The sequence below is a fragment of the Anabas testudineus genome, chromosome 12, assembly GCF_900324465.2.
Source record: "Anabas testudineus chromosome 12, fAnaTes1.2, whole genome shotgun sequence".
NCBI lineage: Eukaryota > Metazoa > Chordata > Actinopteri > Anabantiformes > Anabantidae > Anabas > Anabas testudineus.
In genome coordinates this window covers 7176568-7201517 of record NC_046621.1, presented here as the reverse complement: position 1 = coordinate 7201517, position 24950 = coordinate 7176568, and the positions used below count along the sequence as shown (strand labels likewise).

The window sequence follows — 24950 nt, the reverse complement described above, 5'->3', positions numbered from 1 at the left end:
TCATGCTGGATCATATTACTGCCTGTATCCAGGACTTCATCATGTATAACCAGCTAATAACAACTGTTCCTGTTACATGAACAGGATAAGCAGCTTATTGGGTGTTTTGTTATACCACTTGCAGGAAGCTCATACTGACAAGCAGCAATATATTGTCATCATAATAAACTTAATTTTTATGGTCTCTTTTGTTGGAGATCTACTTGCATTTTGTTGAGTAGGTCCTCTGCAAACACGTCCTTCAAATCTCTAAGCTGTGAAGTGGCTGCTCCAGGGATTAAACTCCCATGGTAGTTTAAACTACTTTCCCTAGGTAGCTATAGTTAACCATGTTGTCCATTTATCGTGAAGAGTCACTGATTATTATATAAATGACCACCATCACACAACACTGACGTTAAAGGTAGTGTTTTTTTATTCATGGTTGTAAAAGAGGCAAAACCATGAGAAACGAGAGGTGAAGTATTAAGTCTGTAGATGGTATAATGATGAGACGTTTAAATTGGAAGTAGTTCAGACAGAGAATACAAATCAGAAGAGCTGTGAGATTGGAAAAAAAAAAACACAATATATGTTTGACTCAAATGAAAACCATGAATATAAAGGACTTTAGTATAATTATCAGCACGGTATAGCTAAAACAAAACAGAAATCAGGTAAAAAGGGTAGTTACAGTCATTTCAAGGACAGTACACGCTCTAAGCACTCATGCAGTCCTTAGACAACCACCCACAGTGAGGTGAAGCTTCCTGTTAGTGTTTCTTTTCTGCGCACCACCAGTCAGGCTGCTAACTGCTAACAAATCCTTTATTAGAACACGATGGATAAACCCAAGTTAGGAAGCAATGCATGGAAACGGCCTTGGTATTGATGCCCTGCAACCTCAAGCACAGCTTATTTGCAGTCACACTACTGATTACACATCAGTGGTAAAAACTAAAACAGAACTGCTTCTCCAGTGTACGCTGTATCTTACTGCAACTGGAAACACAAAAGGTATTCAGTGGCAAAATCTGTTCGCTCAGAGTGGAGTTCTACACAGGGAAGTCCAGGTTAAGGGGTTGTGAAATATGATTGATCATGCAGCTTTGTAACAGTGACGTTGTCCTTTACATGTCCCATAACACTACTTCTATAGAGTGTGACCATCTAAAATGAATATGTGGTATGTGTTCCAAGACAGTGGTTTATAAAAGGAGGAGGTTCACAGTGCTCTCTCACAGCAAGTCATAATGGCTCAATTTACTTAGTGAGAAAACAAGCAAAAGTTAAAACAAAAGCTGAGCTGAAATAATTAAAATAAACAATAAAAAGGTGAGAATTTGTTTGTACATATGCCTTCATACTAACAACTTACAGCCAGTAGCAAATATATCATCAACGCTCTGAATAATCAACAAGCACAGTGCTTCCAGACACTTCCAGCGATGATTCACGCTTTACCGTGAATCACGATCCACATTACTTGGTTCAAACAATATCATCTGCAGGTTTACAGCAGTGCCGATGGGTAATCTGAATGAATCTGGGTTATGAAATATGAAACCACATCATATAAAGATCTAAACCACCATTTGACATAACTGTAAGTTAAGGCTGTGCCAAATACTAGCAGCCAAAAACTAAGGTGAGTAAAAAAAAAAGTTAAAAATATCCAGATGTGATTCATATTGAATGCAGATGATTGGATTTAAATATTGGATTATACACACATTCATATGGATTGTTTATGACTGCAGTCATGAGTCAATGATATATTGTAGTTCTCCTGGCCAGATATAATGCAGTTACATGGACGCGCAGCTTCAGAGGTAAAATTAGCACTCCATAATTCGTAGTTCTTACTGTAAAACTCCACCAGAGGGTACAAGCTTCTTCCTGCATTCACGCATTTTATTTAAAAGACACTTCTGATACAATCCCAATACATTCTAGTGGTTACAACAGTTTAGTAATACTCTTTAAAAAAAATTTGAGGGTGATAAAACCCTAAACCTCACATAGTTTGTGGGTCTGTACTAATAGACATGCATAAAAGGCCAGGTGGAGTGGACAAGCCTGTCTGCATCACTCACTCACAGCTAAAAGCCTCTAAGAATTCAAAACCTTTGCAATCAGTCATTTTTACACTGTTTACAAAATTGGCACAAACTAACGAGGAAAAACAGGTTAATAAGCAAATGATATCAAAATGATATCAAAACAACAAAAAGCATAACTGTGTAAGTGTGGCTTGATCGAACGATGCAATGATAGCGGACAAAAAGCGAAAAATGAAACGAGGCAGAGGCCAGCCTGGAGGACCAATCCAACATTCGCTAATCTAGGACTCGGACTTTTTTTTGTTTTTCTTCAGGAAAGAAGGAGTGCGGAACTTCTTTTTCTTTTTGGAGGGCGATTTACTGGGAGACTCGTCACCCTCTTGGTCGGCAGCATCAGCTGGTTCCTCCCCGTCAGCTGCGTCTGCAGGAGCAGGGGGCAGAGGTGGAGTCCTCACCAGGAAGGGCTGGGACATCAGACGGGTCGTCGGGTGTTAAATCTGGAAGGGTCTGTCTCAGGGTGGCTGCATCACTCTCATCTTTAAAAGTTTGTTCTGGCAAAGACTCTGAAGGATGGAGAGGTGGAGAGAGTTAGTGATCTCAGTGGTGAAACTGACAGGTAGGCATGTGCTGTTGAGCTGTTGTTGAGCAGCAGAGGCTATTACAAATGTGATAAACAATGAAATCCACATTTCTGTATGTTTTGCTTTATATTTATAAAGAAAAGCAACCCTTTGTCCACAGAACCTGGCTTTAAGAGATACTCTAACTACAGTATGTGCTCCTCCTTACAGCATCAAAGTCTACAAGACTTCCACAAACAACCTTTCCTCTAAAAGCCCCAAAATAGTACACATGGAAGGTGCACGTTTCCTCAGATCCAAAGCCAAACCACGGCCCACTGTAGGCCCACTATTTCGCTTACATAAAACACAGTAGCTAAGTAGATCTTCTTCTCTCTGGCCCCTTTTACTGTCCCTATTTTTTTCAGGCCGAAGTTGGTGCACATCATGTTAGTTTTTACCTTCATTTAAACAGGGAAATCTTAATGAGCGCAGTTCCCTTGCTCATTTGCACCCTGTGTACAAACAAACAAAAATGAAAGTGTACAACAACAGAAACAAAGCAATGCTTTAATAAAAATAAAAATAAAAAAAAACTGATGTGAGGTTACATAAGTCAGTGGAGGGCATAAAGAAGAATTCATTCCAAACCAGAGCAGCTCTCAAAGAGCAGAGAGTTAAAATTAGGCCTTGAATTATCAGCAGGAGCCAGAGAGTTAGCCAGTGAGAACAGTATTACTTCTGATCGCAATTCAATTAAATTGCTGGGAGTATAAAGACCATCTAGTAACATTATTTTCTTAATGCTCTAATTACTTTTTTAATGTTCCAAACCTTTGACATAATGTACCTAATCGACCCTCCAAGCTGAGAATGTCCAATCAAAGACCAGTGGCTTTAAAAGCTAAGACTTCACATATCATTAGCTAACTATCCTGTTTGTGTGGTTACAGGTCACATTAATCTCACCATGGACCTACTTCTGTTTAAAGCACCAATTGATTAAAAAAAGAATTATCAATAATTAGAGGTAAAACCTTTGCAGAAAGCGTATGTGCAGCTGTACACTGCAGATGGCAACAACACCTAAAGAGTGTGAGGCTTAATGGACAATATTTTCTTAAAAGTGCATATTTGCGTAGAAACATATAACAACATACTCCCAGCAACAAGAGTTAATAAGCCATGTGTGCTGGTGCTGGATCCAGAGATCAGTGGCCACACAGCATTCAAACCACTGCTACAAGCTCACACTATGCATCTGGGGGCAAACTACAATCCCACAAGTATGAGGCGTGAAAAAACAATATATACCAGTCTCTTAGATCTCATATCTAAAAATGAGGCCAAACAATACACAGATAAAATGGAGGAGAAACACCACACAGCCGAGCTCTGGGCTTTAACCATCTTTGAAGCTACAGTAGCGAGTCTGAGCAAAGCTAACAGCAGCATGTTTGGTTCCAAAGCCAAATTCAAATAAAACACGGATGTACCTGGTAAAGGACTCATCTGTAAAAGGACAAATAACATTCAACACATTTTGAAAACATTACCTGATTTTTCAGTGAGACAAAATGAAAAACAACAAAAACAACATGTGCATATGTGCAAGAGGGGTCAATTTGATTGTGAATCACTGGCAGGAATAAAAGAGTTATTCAATGGGGTTTACTTCAGAAACGTCCTCCAGTTATAAGTCGGGTACATGAGACTTTAATACAAAATATTAAAGGATCACAAGTAAAACAGGAGGGTTAAGAAAATGTATTAAGATAAATAGCTCTACGGTAATTTAATTTCTCTTTTCTTTTTTAAAACACTGCATCACTAACAGGAGATGGAGGAGCTCTGAAATAACCCCCATCAACACAGAGAGAAAGAGATTCAGAGAAGCTGAGAGAACAGAGTTAAGACAGACCAAACAGTCATAAACCCCAGCAGATGGATTAGTTCAGACCACAGACCAGCTCTAAAACTAGGCCATGCAAACACAAAAAGGGTAAATAAGCACACATACAGACACGGGCGTGGGGGAGAATTAGGATGAGGTGATGAGGAGGTGGAACAGTACGTACTTACTATGGCAACAGGTACTCTTTTGTATTTCCATCTCCTGATTGTAATCGCAGCCACAAAGAAGAAAAAGCACAAGTAGAAACAAATGTCTATGCAGATCAAACCACAGGCACTGAGTTAAACAAAAAAAAAAAAAAAAAAAAAAAAAAATCACCAGAGGAAAATTTGATAAAAAGAATGGCTGCAGACCATTCTTATTAGACCCCAAAATGATGGAGAATGGAAGTGACGGGGTAAAGGAGATACTGTACATAGAGACAAGTGTTATATAAAACATTTCAGGTATTAGATTACACCTGCGATCCAAGCTACTCTCACACTTCCTCCATCACTCTGACTAACGTTTTGCCTGTTAAACAACAGACTAAAGAGTACGCCTGGAGTAATGCCAATTATTGTTAACATCTTGTTCTTTTGTAGTTACAGTATCACAGATGATACTGCAGAATTAGGTGTAATCCAATAGTAATAAAGACCAAGAGGGAGAAAATACAAAAACTAAAATAAACTGAGACGTGTTTGCTGGGCTCCATCGTGAAACATTTATATCTTCACGATTTAAAATATCACTGGCTCCCTTTTCCTATTTCCTGTCGTTATGACTAATGTATTTTGTGTAGATGATAATTCTGTAATTTCACATCTCAAATAGCATAAACCTGATTAAATACTCGAAACCTCTTGGCCTGTTATTACAGAAAACACAGCACATCATAGAATTATTAAAAAGCACAACAACGACAGACCCCAAGACAGACAGGCAGAAGTCTGCATTCCCACTGTAGACCCTAGAAAAACCTCAATCACTCAGCCAGAGGACTGAAAAAAAAACCCATGCTGTACCAGGCAGGACTATGCTGGACCAGGTAAATCATGTTTATCAAGCCAACCTACCTTCCTCTGCTCTGACTGGGGTGCTTGGTGGTGTGGTGGTGGGTTTCTGGCCTTTAGGCTCATTCTCAGGCTCTGCTAGCTGTTCTGGATCTGGAAACAAAACAAATCAGCAAAAACAGTGAGGACAGGTAATAGAGAAGGTTAAACCTTCTCGGTATTGCATGTGTCAGTTTATCTTTTGGCTGACATTTTTACTGAACCCCACATTTTGTCTCAGAATCTGAAGGCATAAAGAGCGGCAATTTTGCAACACAAAGAAAAGGAAAAATAGCAAACCAAAACCAAACCAAAACCAGGGAGGAAGCTTTAATCACAAGAACACTGCACACGCTTTCAAACAAGTCCCAATGAACTCTGCATTAAAATATAACTCACATAGACACCAAACCCTAACTGCTGTTATCTTTAATGGGAATCATTCACAAGAGGGAGAGTGGAGACACCGACAGAGAAGACTTCCAGGACAGGTTAGCAGGAAGAGAAGGAGGACATCATGTCCACACACGGGAAGCTCTGATTGGATGTTTGAGCTCAGACACAGCTTCCTCAAAGGTTAGCACAACACTCCACTGCAAAAGCGCTTTGCCCCCTCTCTCTCGCTCCTCAGCTCCTCATCCAATCAAACCACAGAAAGGTATCTGAACTGACAGAGCTCTGATGCCTTTGCACAAGACATCAGAGAGAGGGGATGGGGGGGGGGGGGGGGGGGGGGGATAATCAAGCAAAAAGCTTCAGAGATTTAACTGTAGGCAGGGAGGGTGCTTGCATGTGGACACCAGCAGACTCCAATCCCCCAGAAAGAGGAGAAGACACATCAGGCAGGGATTTCCAGATCCCCAGTGCACTGTGTGTAGTGAGGCTGACCAGGGCTGAGCAGGGGAAGAAGGAAGCAGAAGGCCAGAGTTTACATTTAACTTGGCTTCATCTGCTGTACCTGGAGCCTGATCTGCCTTAGCTGCATCTGCCACTGACGGCTCCTTGCTGAGGGCTCGCAGCACAGCGCAGTGGAACTCCTTATGAGGGGAATCGGGAGCTGAAAAAACCTCATCTGTGGTCGAAAAAACATCATCTGCAACAGTCTCTGCAGAGTCTGCGGCGCCCTGAGCTGTCTCAGCCCCACTGGAGCGACTGTGGGATGAAGAGTCCTGCTCAGAGGCTGGTGTGGGAGGTGCAGCAGCTGGAGGCAGGTATTTCTCTAAGATGGGTGAGTCAGTTGTGGTCTGAAGAGGAGTGGAGACAGAAGCTTGACCCCCTAGTACAGTTGTAGGTTCGGGACAGGATACGGTGGAGGTTGAGCCCTCCCTACTGGCGTCTTGTCCCTGTACTGTGAATCCATGTGTATGTGTGTGTGTGGAGAGATAATGTCACGTTCTGCACAATCTGGGGTACATTTTTGAAATCCTGAACTCAACTTTAATCGACAATAAAGCATAAAGGAAAAAGTGACCAAGAACACAACAGCTCACGTCACGTCTGCTTGTTGCTTGTTCAATTACCTAACAATTTAGATGGAAGTGATTTCAGAAGCAATATGTGTCGTCATCTAAACAGAGTGGAAAGTAATAAAATACGTTTAAATATTGCTGGTGACTATGTGTGAGTTTGCTATTTTGATCGGCAGACAAAATATTTGTTGAGAGCTACTGAATCCCACCCCCTTTTTTGATTCTCTCATCCACTCGCCACCTTTACCTTCAGTCCCTTTCTGTTTCTGCTCCACCTCCTTGCGGTATTCCTCCAGCTCCTGATCGGTGAGTTTGGTGAAAGGGTTGGGACCCTGCTTACTGACGATAACCTTGGGTTGGTACTCCTTCTCGATGATGGCCTTGGACGCAGTCACAAGCTCCCCCTTCAGGACACACAGGGGAAAAAAAAGCAGAAGGGGTTCAGACATCAAGGTAAGAGACGACAGTTAGTGCAGCTTCAACATACTGAAAACTAGCTGAGTGTCAAATGCTCGAAGAAAATGCCACAAAACTTGAATGAGATTATCAGTAGAGACAGTGAACACACATGGCTATTATGCAGCATCAGCCACAGATGAATCAGTTTACACAATTCACAGGCTATTTTAAAATTCAGGAAGCACACACTACAATGTAAAATAACAGACTACTTCTTATTATATGAGGAGAGAGCCTGGTGTGAATAAGGTGAGCTCTGTTGAAAACATGTTAAATCTGGGAATTTTCAAAAACTTTTATATGCATTTTATTTCAAGAATCACTCTTAAAACAAGGCTATCATTACTGTTTAGGTCATGAATGAGGGTGACTCATCACTAATTCATTTAGATAAGATACTGGCATGGAGAGAATGAAGTGCGAACACTGGTTAAAATGCTTGGTGAACCAGCAAGAGAGACTGCGTATAAGCTCTGCAACTGGAAACTACAAGATTAAGTATGAGGCAAAAAGTTGGAAAGTTGGCTCTGAATATCATAACATGCTTTCCAGTCCAGAGTGTGAGAGGAGTTTATCTGACGCTCATGATACAGACAGGCAAGATCTACAGAGCAAGAGCCAGAGCCCCCTCTCCCCACTCATCCTTACAACAGTATGTCAGGACGTGAAGGTGATGCTTTGACATGGTGACAGTCCAAATTATGTCCAGCACAGTGTTAGCGTATAAACTAGCAAAATTGTTTGTTGACACACGACGGAGCAGCTGGAACGCTGCAGTAACACAATCACTTCTACTTCCCTCAGTAACCCTCACAGATCGTCTTCGTCGTTTGACATATCCCTATTGTAAGGTTGAGTAGGTAAAACAAAAAGCACAACTCCAGTGAACAGCAGTAGTTGTTTTCTTAGTTAATTTCTTCCGACCTGTACAGTACGTGCAACAAACAGCTCCATCACTGGATACCTGCCATCTCATACTGCTCGTCTCAACTTGCACCAGCACAAACTGTAACTATAGGTAAAACCCCTACTGCAGACAGACTCTTCACAGGCAAATACTGATCTACCTTTGATCTTCAAAGTCCTAGCTCACTGTACACTGAAAAAAAACATGATGAACAGACTCATTCTGCCACTATTATTAAGGTCATTGGTAGAGGCCCGGGTATCAAGTGTCTATCTGCAGGCGGAGAGGAATGACTGGATGTTGTGAAGTACAAGTGAACAGAATTGTGACTTGAGCAGTAGGTACCTTTCTAATTGATTTAGCAGGACTATAGGACCCCTCGGACACATCGAGGCCATCAATAGTATCTGTACAGTCAGACAGAGGGGCGTCCTGCAATAGCAAACCCAGTGAGGGAGGGCGCAACTGAGCTCTTGAACACCAGCACATTCAAATTAGCAGTCTGTCAGGCAGGTGTGAATGTGTGCAGGCATTCACAAACATTCAGCCTTTCACACACACCCAAAGGTGGAAAGAGAACAATTTCTCACTCAATTAGCAAGACTACTACGTACTACTATTACTCAAGAAAAAGTCTGAACTGTTAGGAAGAAACTGCATTGCAGCCACCACTTTAAGAGAGATAAATATTCAACAACTAAAAAGACGTATTCTGCATGTTTACAAGGAACTGCATTGTTTGCAATCTTTTAGTTTTAACAAACCAGTTGGTTTACTAGTTACTTACTTACTTTCCACCTCTGCATACATACATACATAAACACTGGACATACGTGCATAGGCACATGCTTCTAGGCAGAGATGTGGAGCTGTGAAAAGCAATAGCAATGACGGTGCATATAGCCAGGAGCATGCAATGCAAAGATGATCTACCCACACAAGGGGGTGCTATAAAATACGTCATTCATACAGTATAAAACAACAGCTCATCCAAGCCTCTATAGATCTTACTACTGACATGCCGGCAAAGTTTTAGGTACAACTAATACTTAATCAATGTACTTTCAGAAATAATTAACTAGGTTTTTTTGTCTGGATTAAAGGAGGAATGTTCATCTAGTACGTGAGGAAAACCTGAGCTAAGACCTCCCGAGCAAACTTAGTGTGAACCATGCAAACGTAACTCCAAAGACAATTTAAAGCGAAACTTTCACAGTTTGCGCATTTACCTCTCAAAAGAGGATGCAGAATGCATGCACAGAAACAGGCAGCTATTGTTTAACAGTAATGGGCTTCTAAAACATTTTAAGGCACGAAAATGACCAGCCTGAAAATGCAGAGACAGATAACAGTCTCAACTCTGAATTACAGGAAATGGAAAGCAAAGAAAAAACAAAAACAATTACCACAAATAAATAAATAAAAATATGTGTGAATATGGACCTGAGCTGGCAGGTTTGGAGAGCGAAGTGAGGTTACCTCTCCCACTACTACTCACTACTCACCTGCCAGATTGACAATTTCTGTGGTCAAAGAATAATGTCAGAGTTACAAAGTCACCCATGCTCTGGGACACATCATGGAGGACGTGTTTTGCTCTGTTATTACTGGTGACGTTCGGAAATTAGATGTCAGATCAAATTACAGTGATTGGATTTCTGAATATATTCATTAATGCTCAGTGTCCAGGACAACTTAATGCACAATATTCACACATGGCAGCACTTTGGTTTAAGGAGCAACTCCAGACCTGGGCAGAATATACAGTATTACAAGATTTGACAAACCAACACAAATTTACATATTCATTTCCAGGTCAGGATGGCTATAGCAGAAGGTTTGCATGTGCCGTGTTCACAGCCTACCTGGGTAAAGGTGCGTTCCACCACAGTACTGGCACACAGAACCTGAGACTGGGGGCCTGCTGTCTTTATGTCCTGCAAATTCTGCTCCCTGATCTACAAGACAAACAGACAAAATACAGACACAAATTAATCCTAATGACCACACAACCAACTACAGCCAAAGCTAAAATGCAGCTACGGTACCTTATTCCTCATTTCCAGGACTTCCTTTGGGTTGGTGTTCAGTGGGATGAACTGATTGGCTACAGCAGCCTGGCGGAGTCCATCTTCCTTTGTCCACTGTAAACACCACATAACATGTTAAAAAAAAAAAACACACACACACACACACACATATACAGACTGACATAAAAACCCAAGCACAAAAATAGATTTAGACAAAATACTATGCAGACTTCACAAAACATGAATCATGCTGAACTGAAATGGACAAACGTGAATGATTGTAAAGAGGTTTGAATGTAAAAAGTGAACCAATGATGAGGAACATGTTGGAAAATACTGTATGTGTGTGCTTCATCTTTATACATTTAGTATGGGATTGTCGGCTAAGGTACATTACCTCTCTTATGCTCATTTATCAAATCATGTTACATTTTATTATCCCAGCAGAGTAGGACGGAGAGTTGAACAACTGTGAAACTACATGTGTGCAAATGCACTTGGGTGCTTATAATTTTTTAAGCTGCTGAGAAGAAACTCTGCATATTAACATACTGTGTATCAGATGGATGTAACTCCTTTATGCACGATTTGGGATTAGGTGTGTAACCCGCAAAGACTAAACCCTAGCTGTGTATTTATACTACTCTAAAAAACGTTTGTCATCATCATTGATGTACTACCATGAGAGAAAACAAACTAACGACATAACACTGAAATGAAAATATCACAGAATGATTAGAAAAAAGGGTCAGGAAGTGAGGTTAGGAAGGGGCGGGTGGTGTTGAGGGGTGAGGCAGGTTGGAGGGTGGGTGGGTGACTGAGACGATGAGGCTGGCTTACGAAGCGAGAGTGGCAGTGAGGGGTGAGCTGGCATCACCAAAGTCATTTCCCAGGCTGATACACAACAAGGACGACAGAGATAAGAGAGAAACACACCCAAGAACACTCGCCCACAAGGGGGGGGGGGGCATAGTCACAGCACTACGAACTAAGACAAGAGTGCATCTTTCCTGCAGAGGATGAAACAGCTTATTGACTTGATCACTGACAATGATTTTAGTTCCTCTTAATGTGAAAGAATATCCCATCTACTTGTCACAGGCATGTTTTGTAAACCTGGTAATGCACAGCATGATTGGAAGGAAATAAAAAAGAGTCTGGACCCATTTCTTGCACCAAACTGAATGAGGAGCAGGCGAACAAACAAATCTTCAGCTTCCATGCAAAATATCAGAGTTTTGTTTTTTTTTTACTAGGCATGTAATCTGCAGTGGAAAGCGTAAGCTAATGGCTTCATTCCTGTGTTTACTTGGCAGGTCAGCTGCCAAACCAGGGGCTCAATGAGGAAGGGTTTCTGGATGGAGGTAGCTGGGTTGGGTTGGTCGAGTATGAGATGAACATGTAAACATGATATACTCACTGAGAAAGTGTCTCACAACACAACATTTCCTACTTTCCCAACAGGAGATAATTGATTCAAAAGTCAAGTCAGATTTCAAGATTTCAAGGTTTTCGTTCCGCTTTTTTTTTTTTTTTTTTTAAAAGCTTTTCTTAAATCATACAAAATCCACTCATGCAAACCCTGAGGCGTTCAAACTAATTTGCAGAATCATACGTAAACCAGAAGGTAGATAAAACATAAATAAAGAAAAAATAACTCGGTACTCAGAGCTGTTGCAGGTATTTGAGCATCAAAGAAGCAGGCTGCAAACTATTTTCCTATGGAAATATTAGCTTTTTCTCATTAAATGCCTCTAACTCATCTGTCATTACTCTGTATATTAAATATATTCAGTAATAGACATGCCACCTCCCTTCTTTATGTGCACAATTTAAATCTTGAGACTCCTAAAACTGCTTTTCATCAGCTTAACTGTGCATCTTGACGTCGGCTAACTCTGATTCTGAGAGACAGATCAGACAGTGGTTTGCAGCAACACCAACGCGTCTTTCCACATTCGCCTGCCCGCTTGAAGACTCATGCCACACCCTTGCTGCTCGCTCCTCTGGGAAAAACATCAACACCAACAATGCATTTCACTACTAAACATGCAGTGGGGCATGCTGTGGGCAGCTGGCCCGGCATCATGAAGTGTTAGGAGACCAGAAGGGAAAAAGAGCAAAGAGGCTCAATAAATAATCACAGCAGTGCTGGAAAGTAATTAACAGCGCAGAGGTAACTGTATTGGAAAGGTGGGTTAATAGGACATAAAACTACAGAGTGAATAACCCTAAAAGAGACTGCAGAGTACAGAAAAGACTGAAAGCAGAAAATAACCACTTCAGTTTCATACTACTTTTACTCCGCACTGTCCCCATGACCTTAGGATGCCGACCACCTACCCACCAACAAGGTAGCTGTAAAATCTATACTATGAACAATAAGGTAGGCACAGACCAAGCAGTTGGTTATACAGCTTGGCACGCAGACACCGGACGAGAGAGACTGCAGCAAGGGTTTCACGTGATCGTGTGTTATGTTCGTCCACACCTTAGGCTTCGACTTGGGGCTGCTTCCATCGGGCCCGTCCTCGTAGGGCTCGTCAGGACGGCTGCCGGCATTGAGCCAGCGGGTCTTGTCGCGCTGGCCGCGCTGGAAGCTGTGTTTCAGCGGGGAGCGAGCACCTGAGTCACTGTCCTCCCCGTATGAGTAACCACCGTGGGCAGAGGGAGGACCCTCCACATCACTGTACTTTTTAGCTTTGTCTCGCAATGCCGGGCAGCGATAAGGGTAGCCTGTCCTGTAGCCCTGGGAGACAGGAAGATAGACAACAACCACAGCAAAGACTTACATAATGATTAATACTGTAACTATCCATCAGTGTTTAAATTAGACGAAACAGTTTAGAAGCAATAAAACAGACACCTCCAGTCGTCCGATTTCCAGAAATGTATGGGTCACATCATCCAAATTACCGGGAGAGATAATTACAGACAACCACTTGACTGCAAACGTTTTCTCATTTTCTTTGTACCTACCAAGTTGTCGAGCATTCTCATGAGAGCCTCAAACTCCTGCTCCCCAATTTGCCACTTGGGTTGTGTAGAGGACCCGTCACCAGCTGGCTCAGGGACCCGTGGGCGTGATTTGTATTTCCCTGGGTCGAGCATCACCAGATTATCTGGCCCTCCAGCGCTGGCCAGTGTTCGCACCTGGAAGCAAGGGAGGGGGATAGAGAAAGACAAAACACAGACAGGTCCAAAAAACAGAAGGAAAAAATGTGGACATGAGGACAGACACAAACCAACATAACCCACACAGATACAAACAGACATCAACGTGACAACATATATTGTAATGTGGAGAGACAAGGGACAAAGACACTTGTTATGAAAAATGCAGACAAACATATTATGATGCAAAATACCACAACGCCACATACATAGACCTGTATCACACTATTATGTGAGGTGATAACCTATGTGACCACTAACTGACGTATCAGAGGGAATGTCCTCTGTTGCACACAATGATAAGACATAGTGAAAAGCACCAAAACAATCACAACAAGTGTTTGCTTCACTAATATTTGCAGCGCTCAGTGTTTGTCCTACCTGGATCTCACAGGCAGTGACCAAGTTGTGAATGTAATAAAAAGCTTCCTCCACCGTTTCACCGACAGACACCAGCCCGTGGTTCCTCAGGATCATCACCTGGGACAGAGGAAACATTAAAACTTGACACAGGAACAACTGCTGCTAGTGTAACAGGAGACTTCTGTTTCCTTTGAGACACATTGTAGTTACCTTGCTATTAGGCCCAAGGTTCCTCTGTATCAGAGTAATTTCTTCATCATCCACCAGAATGCCGTGATAGTCATGGTAGGCCACCTCGCCCAGAGAGAGAGCCTCAGGTGAGATGGGCAACAGGCCACATTTCATGGCCGACACCTACAACCAAACAAACAAGCAAGCAAAACAGTGTATAACATAAGACCAACATGTGCTCACGTCTGTGTTTGTGTTCAAATAATTACTGTATATACGCCATCCCTTACCGCAGCACCCGCATGTGTGTGTACATGTACGATACACTTGACATCGGGCCGTGCAGCAAAGATGGCAGAGTGGAGAACAAAACCAGCCTGGTTGACCCCAAAGTTGGTACTTCCCCGGTCCACTATCTCACCTTGTAGGTTTATCTTCACCTGGAAAGTGCAGAAGACCATGAGGGTTAATCAAGGGCAACATGTATAAATGTAATTACTTTAGCTTGTAAAGTAATTAAGTCTCACCAGACTGGAGGCAGTGACTTCACTGAACAGAAGCCCAAAAGGGACAACGAGGAAGCGCTCCTGATCTGAGTTCACTCGGACCTAAAAGAAGCGAAGGCAGTGACGTCAGATATCAAAGTTTCTGCTGGTCTTTACAAAAGCATTTACTTACAGAATGCACAAGAAATGCATTAAAGGAGAATGAACATTTGAGACAGAAATAGTTACAGTAAAGCCTTGTTGCGAGTTATGTCTTTATTGTTAATATGAATCTTACTGTGAGGTGGTTGTAGATGAGCTCTGACCAGCCAAACAGGTCCGTGAGCCGATAAAAGGCAGCCAGCTTGCAACGAAGGAGCTTCTCACCCTTGTCATAGGAGATCGAGTCTGAGCCACGCAGATCATTCACTGGAGTGACCATCCCCAAACCTGAGGGGAAAAGACAGCACAAACAACCTTTTCCTATTTCCTGTCACAGGGGAAAATAGTCCCACTCCCAAATATTAACATAAAAACAGATAACTAGTACATGAAGTCTACCTACAGGAAGACTGTGCGCTATATTACCCATTGTGAGTAGAGACACAGCATAACTTAGGGCAAAAGGTCACACACACAGACACCGACTCTATTTTCTGCTTACTCATGTTGAGTGCCGCCATGCCTCCTTGTGGTGCAGCAGGATACATGGAAGGCATGCTGGTCGTCATGAAGTCTGCGATCTGCTGCAGTGCCAACAGGCTCGTGGGCGTCTTCCCCTTCTTTAGCTGATCCTGGATCATTGTCTCCAGCTCCTCACAGAATGCCTGTCGGTCATCAACACAGATGCAAAAACAGACTTGATGGTCTTTTCTGGACTTAAATACATCAGTGCTTTTACAATAGTCCTTTTAAACAGTGCAGCTCTCTGTGTGCTGGGTATTCAGCTGGTCAGAGACACGTGGTTGATGGAGAATAAACTAGATTCATCATGTGATTTTGAGAAGGCTGCTGTCTTTACACTCCTCGCATTTAAAACTACTGGTTATTGTTTTGTGTATTTATCATCTGTAAGCACAACATGGTGCCAGTTAACGCTGTGAATATACAGCAAATGTAGATTTGTGCTTTGTGTGTTCCACTGACCGGGCTCTGCAGTATCATGGAGACCCTCTTCCTCTGTTCCATCATATTGAAGTCCTGCCGCAGGTCGGGCGCCATGTTCCTTTCCCTTTGGTACTCCGGACTGCTCTCGTCCACCCTGTCAAAGTACCGCTCCTTGTGAGGGGCAGTGGTGGGAGGCGGGGCCGTCACCACTCCGGCACCTGACTCACCGTTCATCCTGGGTCGGCCTCCTGCATAGGGAGAAGCAGGTTTAAGGTTTAACCACTTTTAGAACCAAACCTAGTGTCCGAATTAATGTCTTATTTTGTTTTCCTTGACAAATTAATTTTAATTTGTTTATAATTTGCATGAGTCTCCAACTCTTGTTTGGTAAAAGACATCTTAAGAAGCCATCATGTGTCATGACCTCTAACAAACCTCTTCCACTGACATTTAAACTGAAGAATCAAACTGCACCAACAGACAACTAGGCCTTAAACAGAAAGATAGACTCTCTCCTAATTCTTGTCTTATGACTACTCTTCCCAGCTCTGAAAGGTTTCAAGCGATTTCCACAATGTGTTTCCTAGAATCACAACATGAGTCTGGTGTCAGGCCGGGCAAAGGTGAGAGGTCATGTATCTTTTACAATTCAGCCTGAAACCAGGAATCACATGGTGATATTTAACTCATGCTGTGAACATATTGTGTACTTGTGCTGCAACTATGATTATTGTCATTTTGAACTGGTATGCAGGTTAACTTCTGTAGAAAAACTGTGAAAGAGAGAAAAGCACAAGACAATGTTTCGTTGTAGGACTAGCACACATAAATCCACGTATTCTTTAAAATAATTTCCCCCAAGAAAAGAAAACTGAAAACAAGGAAGGATTTAGAGACATAACAGAACAGAAGGGTAGATTTCCAATAGATCCATGTCCATCCAGCTGGCTTTTATGTGAGGATAAATAGCCACCACCTGTCTGTCACAGCACAGACTACTCAGGCGTAGACTCTGAAGGACACAAACACACTTACGAGCTCAGGAAAATGTGCAAGTGTGCATGGGTAATGGGTGTGCTAGGGGATGCCCAGGCAGAAACTGATGCAGCCCATTAGTCTGCATCAATTCAAACGTTCAGCCAAAACTACCAGGACAACTGCAGACCAGACCTAAAGCATGCAGTATCATACTGAGAGCTGACAGACCCTTTCTCCGTGTCTGCATGCTTTTAGTGGTGATCTGAGATCTTCTGCAAAATCAAACTAGACTCTCACAAATCTCAGGTCACCTGCTTTAATCAAGGTTTTTTGTGTTTTCATGCTGTTTGGCTAATTCAGGGCCGACAAGTCTTTTCTGTTGTAGTTGTTAATTTATTATCTGTGTATTCTAACTGCAAATTCAAGATGTTGTTTTGAAATGTGTACAGGTTTCTGCATGAAGCTGCATATTCGATCTTTCAAGAAGGAAAACTGTGTCTCATTCATGTGATTAGGACATCAGTTTAAAACAGAAGAATAAAAATATTAACAATTAGCCTTGGTGTCAGACAAACTGCAGCGCTGCATCGGTTAATAATCCAACTGTATCTCAAAAGTGTTAAAGTCAATGTAGATTTGTTTAATGCTGAAAAATTCTTCAGTGAGAGATTAAATGTCTAAAAGTCACACTGGACTGATTCTTTATTTTCTGATAACAACAGGTGGAGTTAGTACAATAACAACAACAACAACTCAAGCTACATGACAACACTGCTGTCTCGGCAGTTCTGCGAAGACCGACCGGTGTCAACATGGCTTACAGAAACGTGGCCTTAATGCTTCCAGGCTGACAGTCAGCCTTGTTTATGCCGCATTTGCTGTCTGTTGTTCATGTTGGTGTTTATTGCCAGCGGCAACAAGGCGAAACAAACATGCCTGCTGACAACAGAACGACTGAAAACAAGTGACAAAACTTTGGATGGAGGATGGAACATTCATGCTGTTCTTTTTATATATACTGTACAGAAATCCATCTGAGAGGTGAAAATGACTTGTCAGCATTTTTAATGCATTCAGATTTTTTTTTCATAAAAACCTAAAGGACACAGAGCCCTTCAGTTGATATTTCTGTCTCATTGGTCTGGTGCTCATGCACTGTATGGCTGTATAACAGCTTCTATGTTTTACATGGTGGGATGGCTGCTACTGATGCTGCTGTAGTGTAAAAGGATCCATTCTCATGTCTCTTGAGGCAGCCACAACCATGAAATCTGCTAACACCTGCAAATATGAAGGATTTGTGAAGTACTTTTAAACATATATAAGGAGCAATAATACTAGTACGGATAAATCCCACAGGAGCTTTCTTATACTGCTCTCTATCACCTAGATGCCAGTGAGAATACAGGCTGTATTGTGCATTACCAAAAATGACCAAGGGGAGGTTAAATCAGGTCATTTCCACTGGGATCTCAAGGTGCATTTGATAGTTAACTCATTTCTTACAGCACCCTTTGCCACACGTTAACGGAGTCGCTCCATTTGTGAAATCATTCAACAATCATTCATTTCAACATTTCATATGAACTAGGTTAAAACAAATCCTCCAAGTAGATTATTTTTTAATGGACAACACAACAATAAAAACTCCTGTACGTCTGAGAGAAGCCTCATCCATCCTATACAGACTGTTCATCACGACCATAGTTGCCACTGCCTCACTAGACCTCCGCCAGTTCCCATCTCTCCTCAGAAATGTAGGTGCAGAGGCTCAGATCGACTCCACTCTTGTGAAAGAGTGCAATTGCTATGGAAACCGAACACGTTACCGTGGCAACACGAGACAGCCTTCATAGATTACTGTTATGTAAGCTGTAGGCCAACATCATGCTGCAATCCAGTCCGTGTCACAAGGCACAAACACCTTCAAACTAATGTGTTACTCGTTTTACATCTCAGGTCAGAAGAACTCGTGCATTTCTACAAATATGACACCGATTTAAAAATCCAAAATGGAAATTAAAGACTTTTATGGATCATATAACTAATGAATAAAGTAAAATAATGTGCAAGTGCACAACCTTCTTATAATCATAAAAGGTGAAATGACACTGGTGTGCAGGAAATTTAAGATGTTTTAATGTTTTGTAAAACAAACTTGCTCTGTCATCAAATTGCAAACCAAAAAAAAATAAAAAATATCCAGAAATGTATGTGTATGTCTTCTGATGTATGCATTAGTCATTTCGCATCAACGCAGGCAGAAGTTACTGCCAGACTACACTGGGATAAGTAATATTTAATTATACTGCTCAATTATTGCACTCTTTAGGAGGGACAGAGCAAAGTGAAAATAAAAAATGCATCTTGTGATGACTTGCAGAGGCAGATTCACTCTAGTTTCCATTACCAGAGCCATTAAACTGTCCATATTGGAAAGTACCCTGTACTCAATGGGTGTGTCCGATGCTGCAACCCATGCTGTTGTTTTAGCTCTTGACTTTAGCTGCTGCTACAGACAATCTGCTGGAAGACCTTGATTAATGAGTACCATGAACGACTGAAAAGCAGAACATATACCAGCTTCTGAGCATTAAAAGTGTCTATTTCTATGTGTGTTTTCTCAAGTGGATGTGGGAAATCCTTTGACTGTATGTATCTCGGATTGTATTCAGCTCCAAGCAACAGGAAATTGTTGTGATGGTAAATCAAGCGTCACATTCAAACAGCGCTCTATAAGCCACCTGCTTCTGTTTCAGAGACATCTTCGTTTGTCACTGCAGAAATCAAGTGTTTTTACACTTCATGCTTGGAAGTTAAAAGCAAACGGTAGAGACAGATAATTAAATCACTGTATCCTGTACATCCCCTTGGATACTATAAACATTATGTGCACTTTGTACTGCCTGTGATAAATGTGATGAGTTTTACAAAGTTAAATCTCTTCACTTAGCCCAAATGTTGGTTCACTAAAAACGTTTGGCTTAGTTGAATTATTCCTTAGTCATGTTCATCTTCAACTAACTGCACCAGCATCAGAAGGCGTTCTTAGGCAAGACCTCCTTATGCTTAGCCTGCTTCAGCCTTGCACCTCAATCGTAAGTTGGTTTGAATAAAAATGTGTGATAAATATGGATGAATTTAACTAAATCTAGTACAAATATTTTAAGAGACTGCAGTCTCACTGTGAGGTTGCAGTTTGTGTATTAATTAACACAGAGAGTAAAGGAAGTTTAAAGATTGAAGACTAAAGAAGAGCTTCTTGCCCTTAAACCATGAAATGTTGTTTTTTCGTTGTAGATAATTCACCACTTTGCAAACTAAAAAGACACATCATCAGAAGACATATGTAATAATATAATCATGGTACGCACCATCGTGTTGCTCAAGTATAGCAAGTGTAAGTGAAATGTCTCAAGCCAAATGAAACAAGGAGTAGAATTTCCTCTTGATTAACAGTGGATTGACTCAAGTTGATGTTTTGAACTTGCTGTGACACCACAGATGTTTCCACTCCCTGCAGAGGCTGCTGTTAGGCAACGATGGGTTAACAGAAAGTAGACACTATATGAAGAGCACAAGCTCAAAGCCCTCCGACGGTGCCTTGCTCTTTATGAATTTGAAACAGCTCAGCATATATTGTGCACATTTCAATTTTAGCAGAATTCTCTATTGAGAAACGGAAACTTGCACTAAAAACATCTTTTTGGCGTGACTAAGTTCTCTGATAAAAAGATCCATTTAGTGCTTTCCAAAAATATGCCAATCAGCATATTGCCAGTGGAAACACTATTATGTGTATTAAAAAAAAAAAAGCGAGCAAGAGAGAGAGAGAGCCTTGAAGTCTTGCTGGTCCTTCTAAACACATAGAGCCCCTATATATCTAAGAGGGATGCCTGTCATTTCTGGGGGTGAAGACTTTACTGTGCGTGTATCAGACCATAACTACTATGACCGGTATGTATGTGCCGAGCGTCATTTTAGCACTACCTCACATATGGTCTTGCACACTGAAAAGTCATACTGTCATTTACAACAAGGACTAACAGCAGACAAATTCAAATACAGTGTTTAACTAAAGGAGGAGGCAAAATGCATTCTCTGTTTAAACCACTACACTTAAAAAAAGTAGGCAAAGGAAATTAGGTGTTGTAGCAATATTACTCATGCTTAGCTTCAATTTTCACCATTACCTTTCACAGCATGGGATAAAAAAGTTTTTTTTTTCCTATACATCCTAGATATATATAATTTCGATGTATAATTTTGAGTATTTAGTTACTAATTGTCCTACAAAAAAATAAATGGTCATACTTTGTCTGGCTAGGAGAACATTGGCTTATCATACACTCACTACATTAAATTTTTCCAAATTCTTACTTTGTAATAATAATCCACAGTGCCGTGCAGAGAAATGTATAGTGAGAGGTTCTTCAGACTAATTTTACACTGTCACCCTGTCTAGTATGTTTTCCATCCTACAAATTAAATGAAAGAACCCAAAGTCGATTCCAGACACCACTGGTTTGAGAAAACAGCTCCTCAGACATGCATATTTAAACTACAGTAGGGAAACGTCACCATCAGAGACTATCAGCATGAGAAAAGTATTATCTTCTGCTCACTGCTGATGTCACACAAGATCCTGCACTAGCATTTGAGGACAGTGTTTATCTGGCTCCTGCATGTCATATGGGACCGAGTGGTGGGTGACTGCTCTTTGAAACAACACACCCCTCCCTGTACAGTTTCCCCAGTCGTGTGTTATCATGTGTGCATCTGCACAGCATTCAGCTGGCTAAATATTTGACCTCAACATACTGGCATGATCTTCAGTGTCCTCTGTACAGTGAAGCAAAGCTCAATAGTGGCAGTTTTAAAATCTTTAACATTAAAAAATCTCCTAAGTGATCACATATGGGGAGGAAGGAAGGAAGGAAAGAGTGAAACAGAGAGAATGGACTTGAAATGAGGAACACATTTTCAGCTGCACTGCAGTCAAGGGTGTGGGCGTGAGGAGTGGGTGTAAAACAAACACAGAGCTCTGGACCTAGAGTGAGTGTGTATGTGTGTGTAGTAGAGTAGTGTGTGTCGGGGATGGCAACATGGAGCCAGACTGACAGAGCTACGATCCGTCCTTTGGGAGTTTCACTCATTGAACAGAATTACCAAATCCAGGGAGTTACCGCTCCTTAACACACAGACTTGGCTTGGCTAATGCTCACACTGTATGAGGGGGAAGGGACACAGCAACAGCTTAGTGGCTGCGATCTACAGCACAGTGTGGACCTAAAACCAAAGAGATAGTAGTGTGTGATTCTGGAGGTTCTTTGTTCGGGTTCACTTTCAAGCCATTTTTCCCCTCATGTGAATCAAAATAGGATAAAATGCACAACACTGCTCAATTGCTTTATCAGCCCAACAATATCATTAATTAGCAATAACATAAAAATAGAAAGAAGCTCCACATTCTCACCTCTGAGAAGCCTTGAGCCTTGAGAAATAACTTAAAGCTTGACTAAATCAGATGTTTGCAAATTAGATATGAATAAGAAATAATAAATATCATGATATAATTTGGTGCAATTGCATTTTTTGTTTGTTTGTTTGTTTTGCTCCACACAGTGCATTAGTGAGTATGGTTTAAGCTTCATCCTGGTTTATGAACTTTAATAAAAGCTGATGTCATTTGGCTGCTCCCAGTGTGACATGGTGTCTCTTATTGTGCACAACCTGCTCGCAGTTTGAAGACTAATGTGCAGGGATGTTATTATGCAGGACGTGGTGCTGTCTGACCTCGGACAGGAAACGGCTCCATCACAACAACTGCGCACAGCCCTGATCCCCCAACACGGGACCACACCACCCAGACAGACCCACTCAGTGCAGGACCACCGACCTGAGCAGCACCACAGCCCCACGTTAAATAGCTACAGTAAATGTGCGCAAGTGACATTTAAAATAATGCAAGCAGCCACACAGGCCTGTCCGAGCTGCAGGCTAATGATAAAGTGAGGTTCATGCCTCTGGGCTGTTGTTGATTTACACAGGAAACGATCCAGAGACAAACCCATTAAACCACAGCAAAAAAAAAAATAACTAAATAAAACACGGGAATGATCATTTTACAGTAGGAAAAAAACGTGCACAGCTACTTCTCTGTGCACAACAGCCAACATATTAGCAGATCGCAGCGAGTGAAACGCAAGGAGCAAACCTAAAAACACGCACACGGGGCGGAGGAACACCGCAGCCGAAATGCAAACAGTGTGGATTATTTCAGAGCTTACCCTCTCTTCGATGAAGTGATGAGATAGAAACAATGCTCGGTGAAAGCGGTGGTGTTTTCCACTCTTATTTTTTTTTTTTATCCCCCTAACCCTGGCGATTTCACGGTGGGTTTATCTCTGCGCTTGCCGTCCTTGCGTCGTCGCTCCGCCCCTCCGCCATCATCCCGCTTGGGTGCGGCAAACGAGCTAATCCCTCGTTCGCCATTCGTCAATCGGAGTCATGTGACAGCTCCGAGGAATATGATTGGAGCATGAGCGATAGACCCGCCCCCAGGTGGAAGTATCATGAGTTTTTATTATAGTTTTATAATTTACTGGCAAAGTTGGGGAGAGGGAAGAAGAACCTGGTGCTGAAGGACATATCCACAGTAATAATAGCCAGCTTCCATAAAAAGGACGTAAGGAACAAGTTCAAGTGCTACAACCAACAATCATTTTATTTATTTATTCATCTGCTGATAATTATCTCGAGTTGCTCGTTAATTGTTTATCCTAGAAAATGTTGGAAATGGTTATTTTAGCATCAACAGTTTTACAGTTACAGCAGCACATCAAAACAGAAAGAACAATAAGGCACAACAACAATAAGGCTTGTAATAGGGATATTAAAGATAGAATAAAGCATTGGCATTAAAGCTATATACAGCTATAAACTGATTGCAGTAGATCTTCATTTCAAAATTCCGTGCTCTCAAGTGGGTGTGTTTTAAATGTGAAAATGGGATCTTTCTTTATACACTGTGTTTATGGTGCTCTAATCTTCTTGTACATTCTCCTGGATGTGGACATCACCTAATACATTTAGGTGGAGTTAGTCTGTGTCTGAAACAGCTTGCACTTGACCACCAAATAAGAATACCTGTGCAAATCATATTCCTATCCCGCTGGTGTAAACTGGAAGAATAAGTATACAAATGTGAATAAACTCTGTAAATACATCTTTAGAGACCTTCAGTTTTGTTTTACCTGAACTGAACTGAACTTTGAATGTGATTTAAAAAAAGAAACGTTTTCCTGAAAATAATTAATATCTTCTCCTTCTCTTATTTCTGTGCTGCAGCAGTATGTGCTGCAAATAATATGTCACAACTCACAGTAGCAATAATAAAGCAGTAATTTAGTCATAACTAATATGACAAGACAAGAAAGATAAAAGATAAAATAGAGGAAGTGTTTGACCAGTGTTTATTTGCCCAAAACAATTTGAGGTAGTAATCTAGATCGTTATTATGCTGAATTACTCAAAATAAAAACAAGCTGTATCAGTTTCTTTAATACTTTTTATTTATTAATTTATTTATAATGAAGCTAAGAATTATATCCATAACTCATACTGTTTTGGACTAAGCTAACAGTCATCACATTGTGGTTTTATAATCAAATTTTAAACATGAATAGATTATGTGCATTGTTTAAAAAGTGATACAAAGTTCCTAAAAGCACACAATAAAAACTACTGCAGGCTACTATGGATTACTTTTATTTGAATGCACTACATGTGATTTAATGTTAGTTCTGAGATAGAAGGTTCCACACAGCTTTGACCTTAGTTCAACCAAATCATCAGAGTAATTACAATAATTTTCAATGTGAATTCAATCATGTAGGCCTCACCTGTTTGTCCCAGTGAAAAAAAAAAATCTGGTAATCTTAGACACCGAAATACTTGTATTTACCTGTAATGTACTGCCAAGATGTGTTCAACTTCTGATTCCTTGTATGCTCGAAGACTGTGATCTTTTTCATACCAGCCCAAATATCCCTCACATCCTGTGTTTATTATGGCATGTGCTATATCTCCATAATCTTTTATGAAACAGTTTAATGATTAGTTGCTGGAGCATAGACTCATTCATTACATAAGTGCAGCACAAATAGGGACAAATTAGGACGTTATCAAACATAAAGATGAGATATTGAACATTTGCCACTAGATGGTGCTGCATTGACACGTTGTTTGCATTGA

General features: G+C 41.2%; 1 protein-coding gene across 1 annotated transcript; it reads right to left on the bottom strand.

The window, feature by feature from the left end:
* Positions 1–392: 392 nt before the first annotated feature.
* On the bottom strand, positions 393–23135 carry add1 (adducin 1 (alpha)). Its single transcript, XM_026354265.1, is given in 17 exon segments — positions 393–2482; positions 2484–2605; positions 5576–5665; positions 6510–6899; positions 7268–7424; positions 10252–10344; positions 10435–10530; positions 12908–13165; positions 13396–13569; positions 13972–14070; positions 14164–14307; positions 14415–14564; positions 14652–14732; positions 14908–15059; positions 15274–15436; positions 15756–15964; positions 22985–23135. Coding segments are annotated over 16 exon segments (2523 nt in total). The 5' UTR covers positions 15951–15964; positions 22985–23135; the 3' UTR covers positions 393–2323.
* Between the last annotated feature and the right edge of the window lie 1815 nt (positions 23136–24950).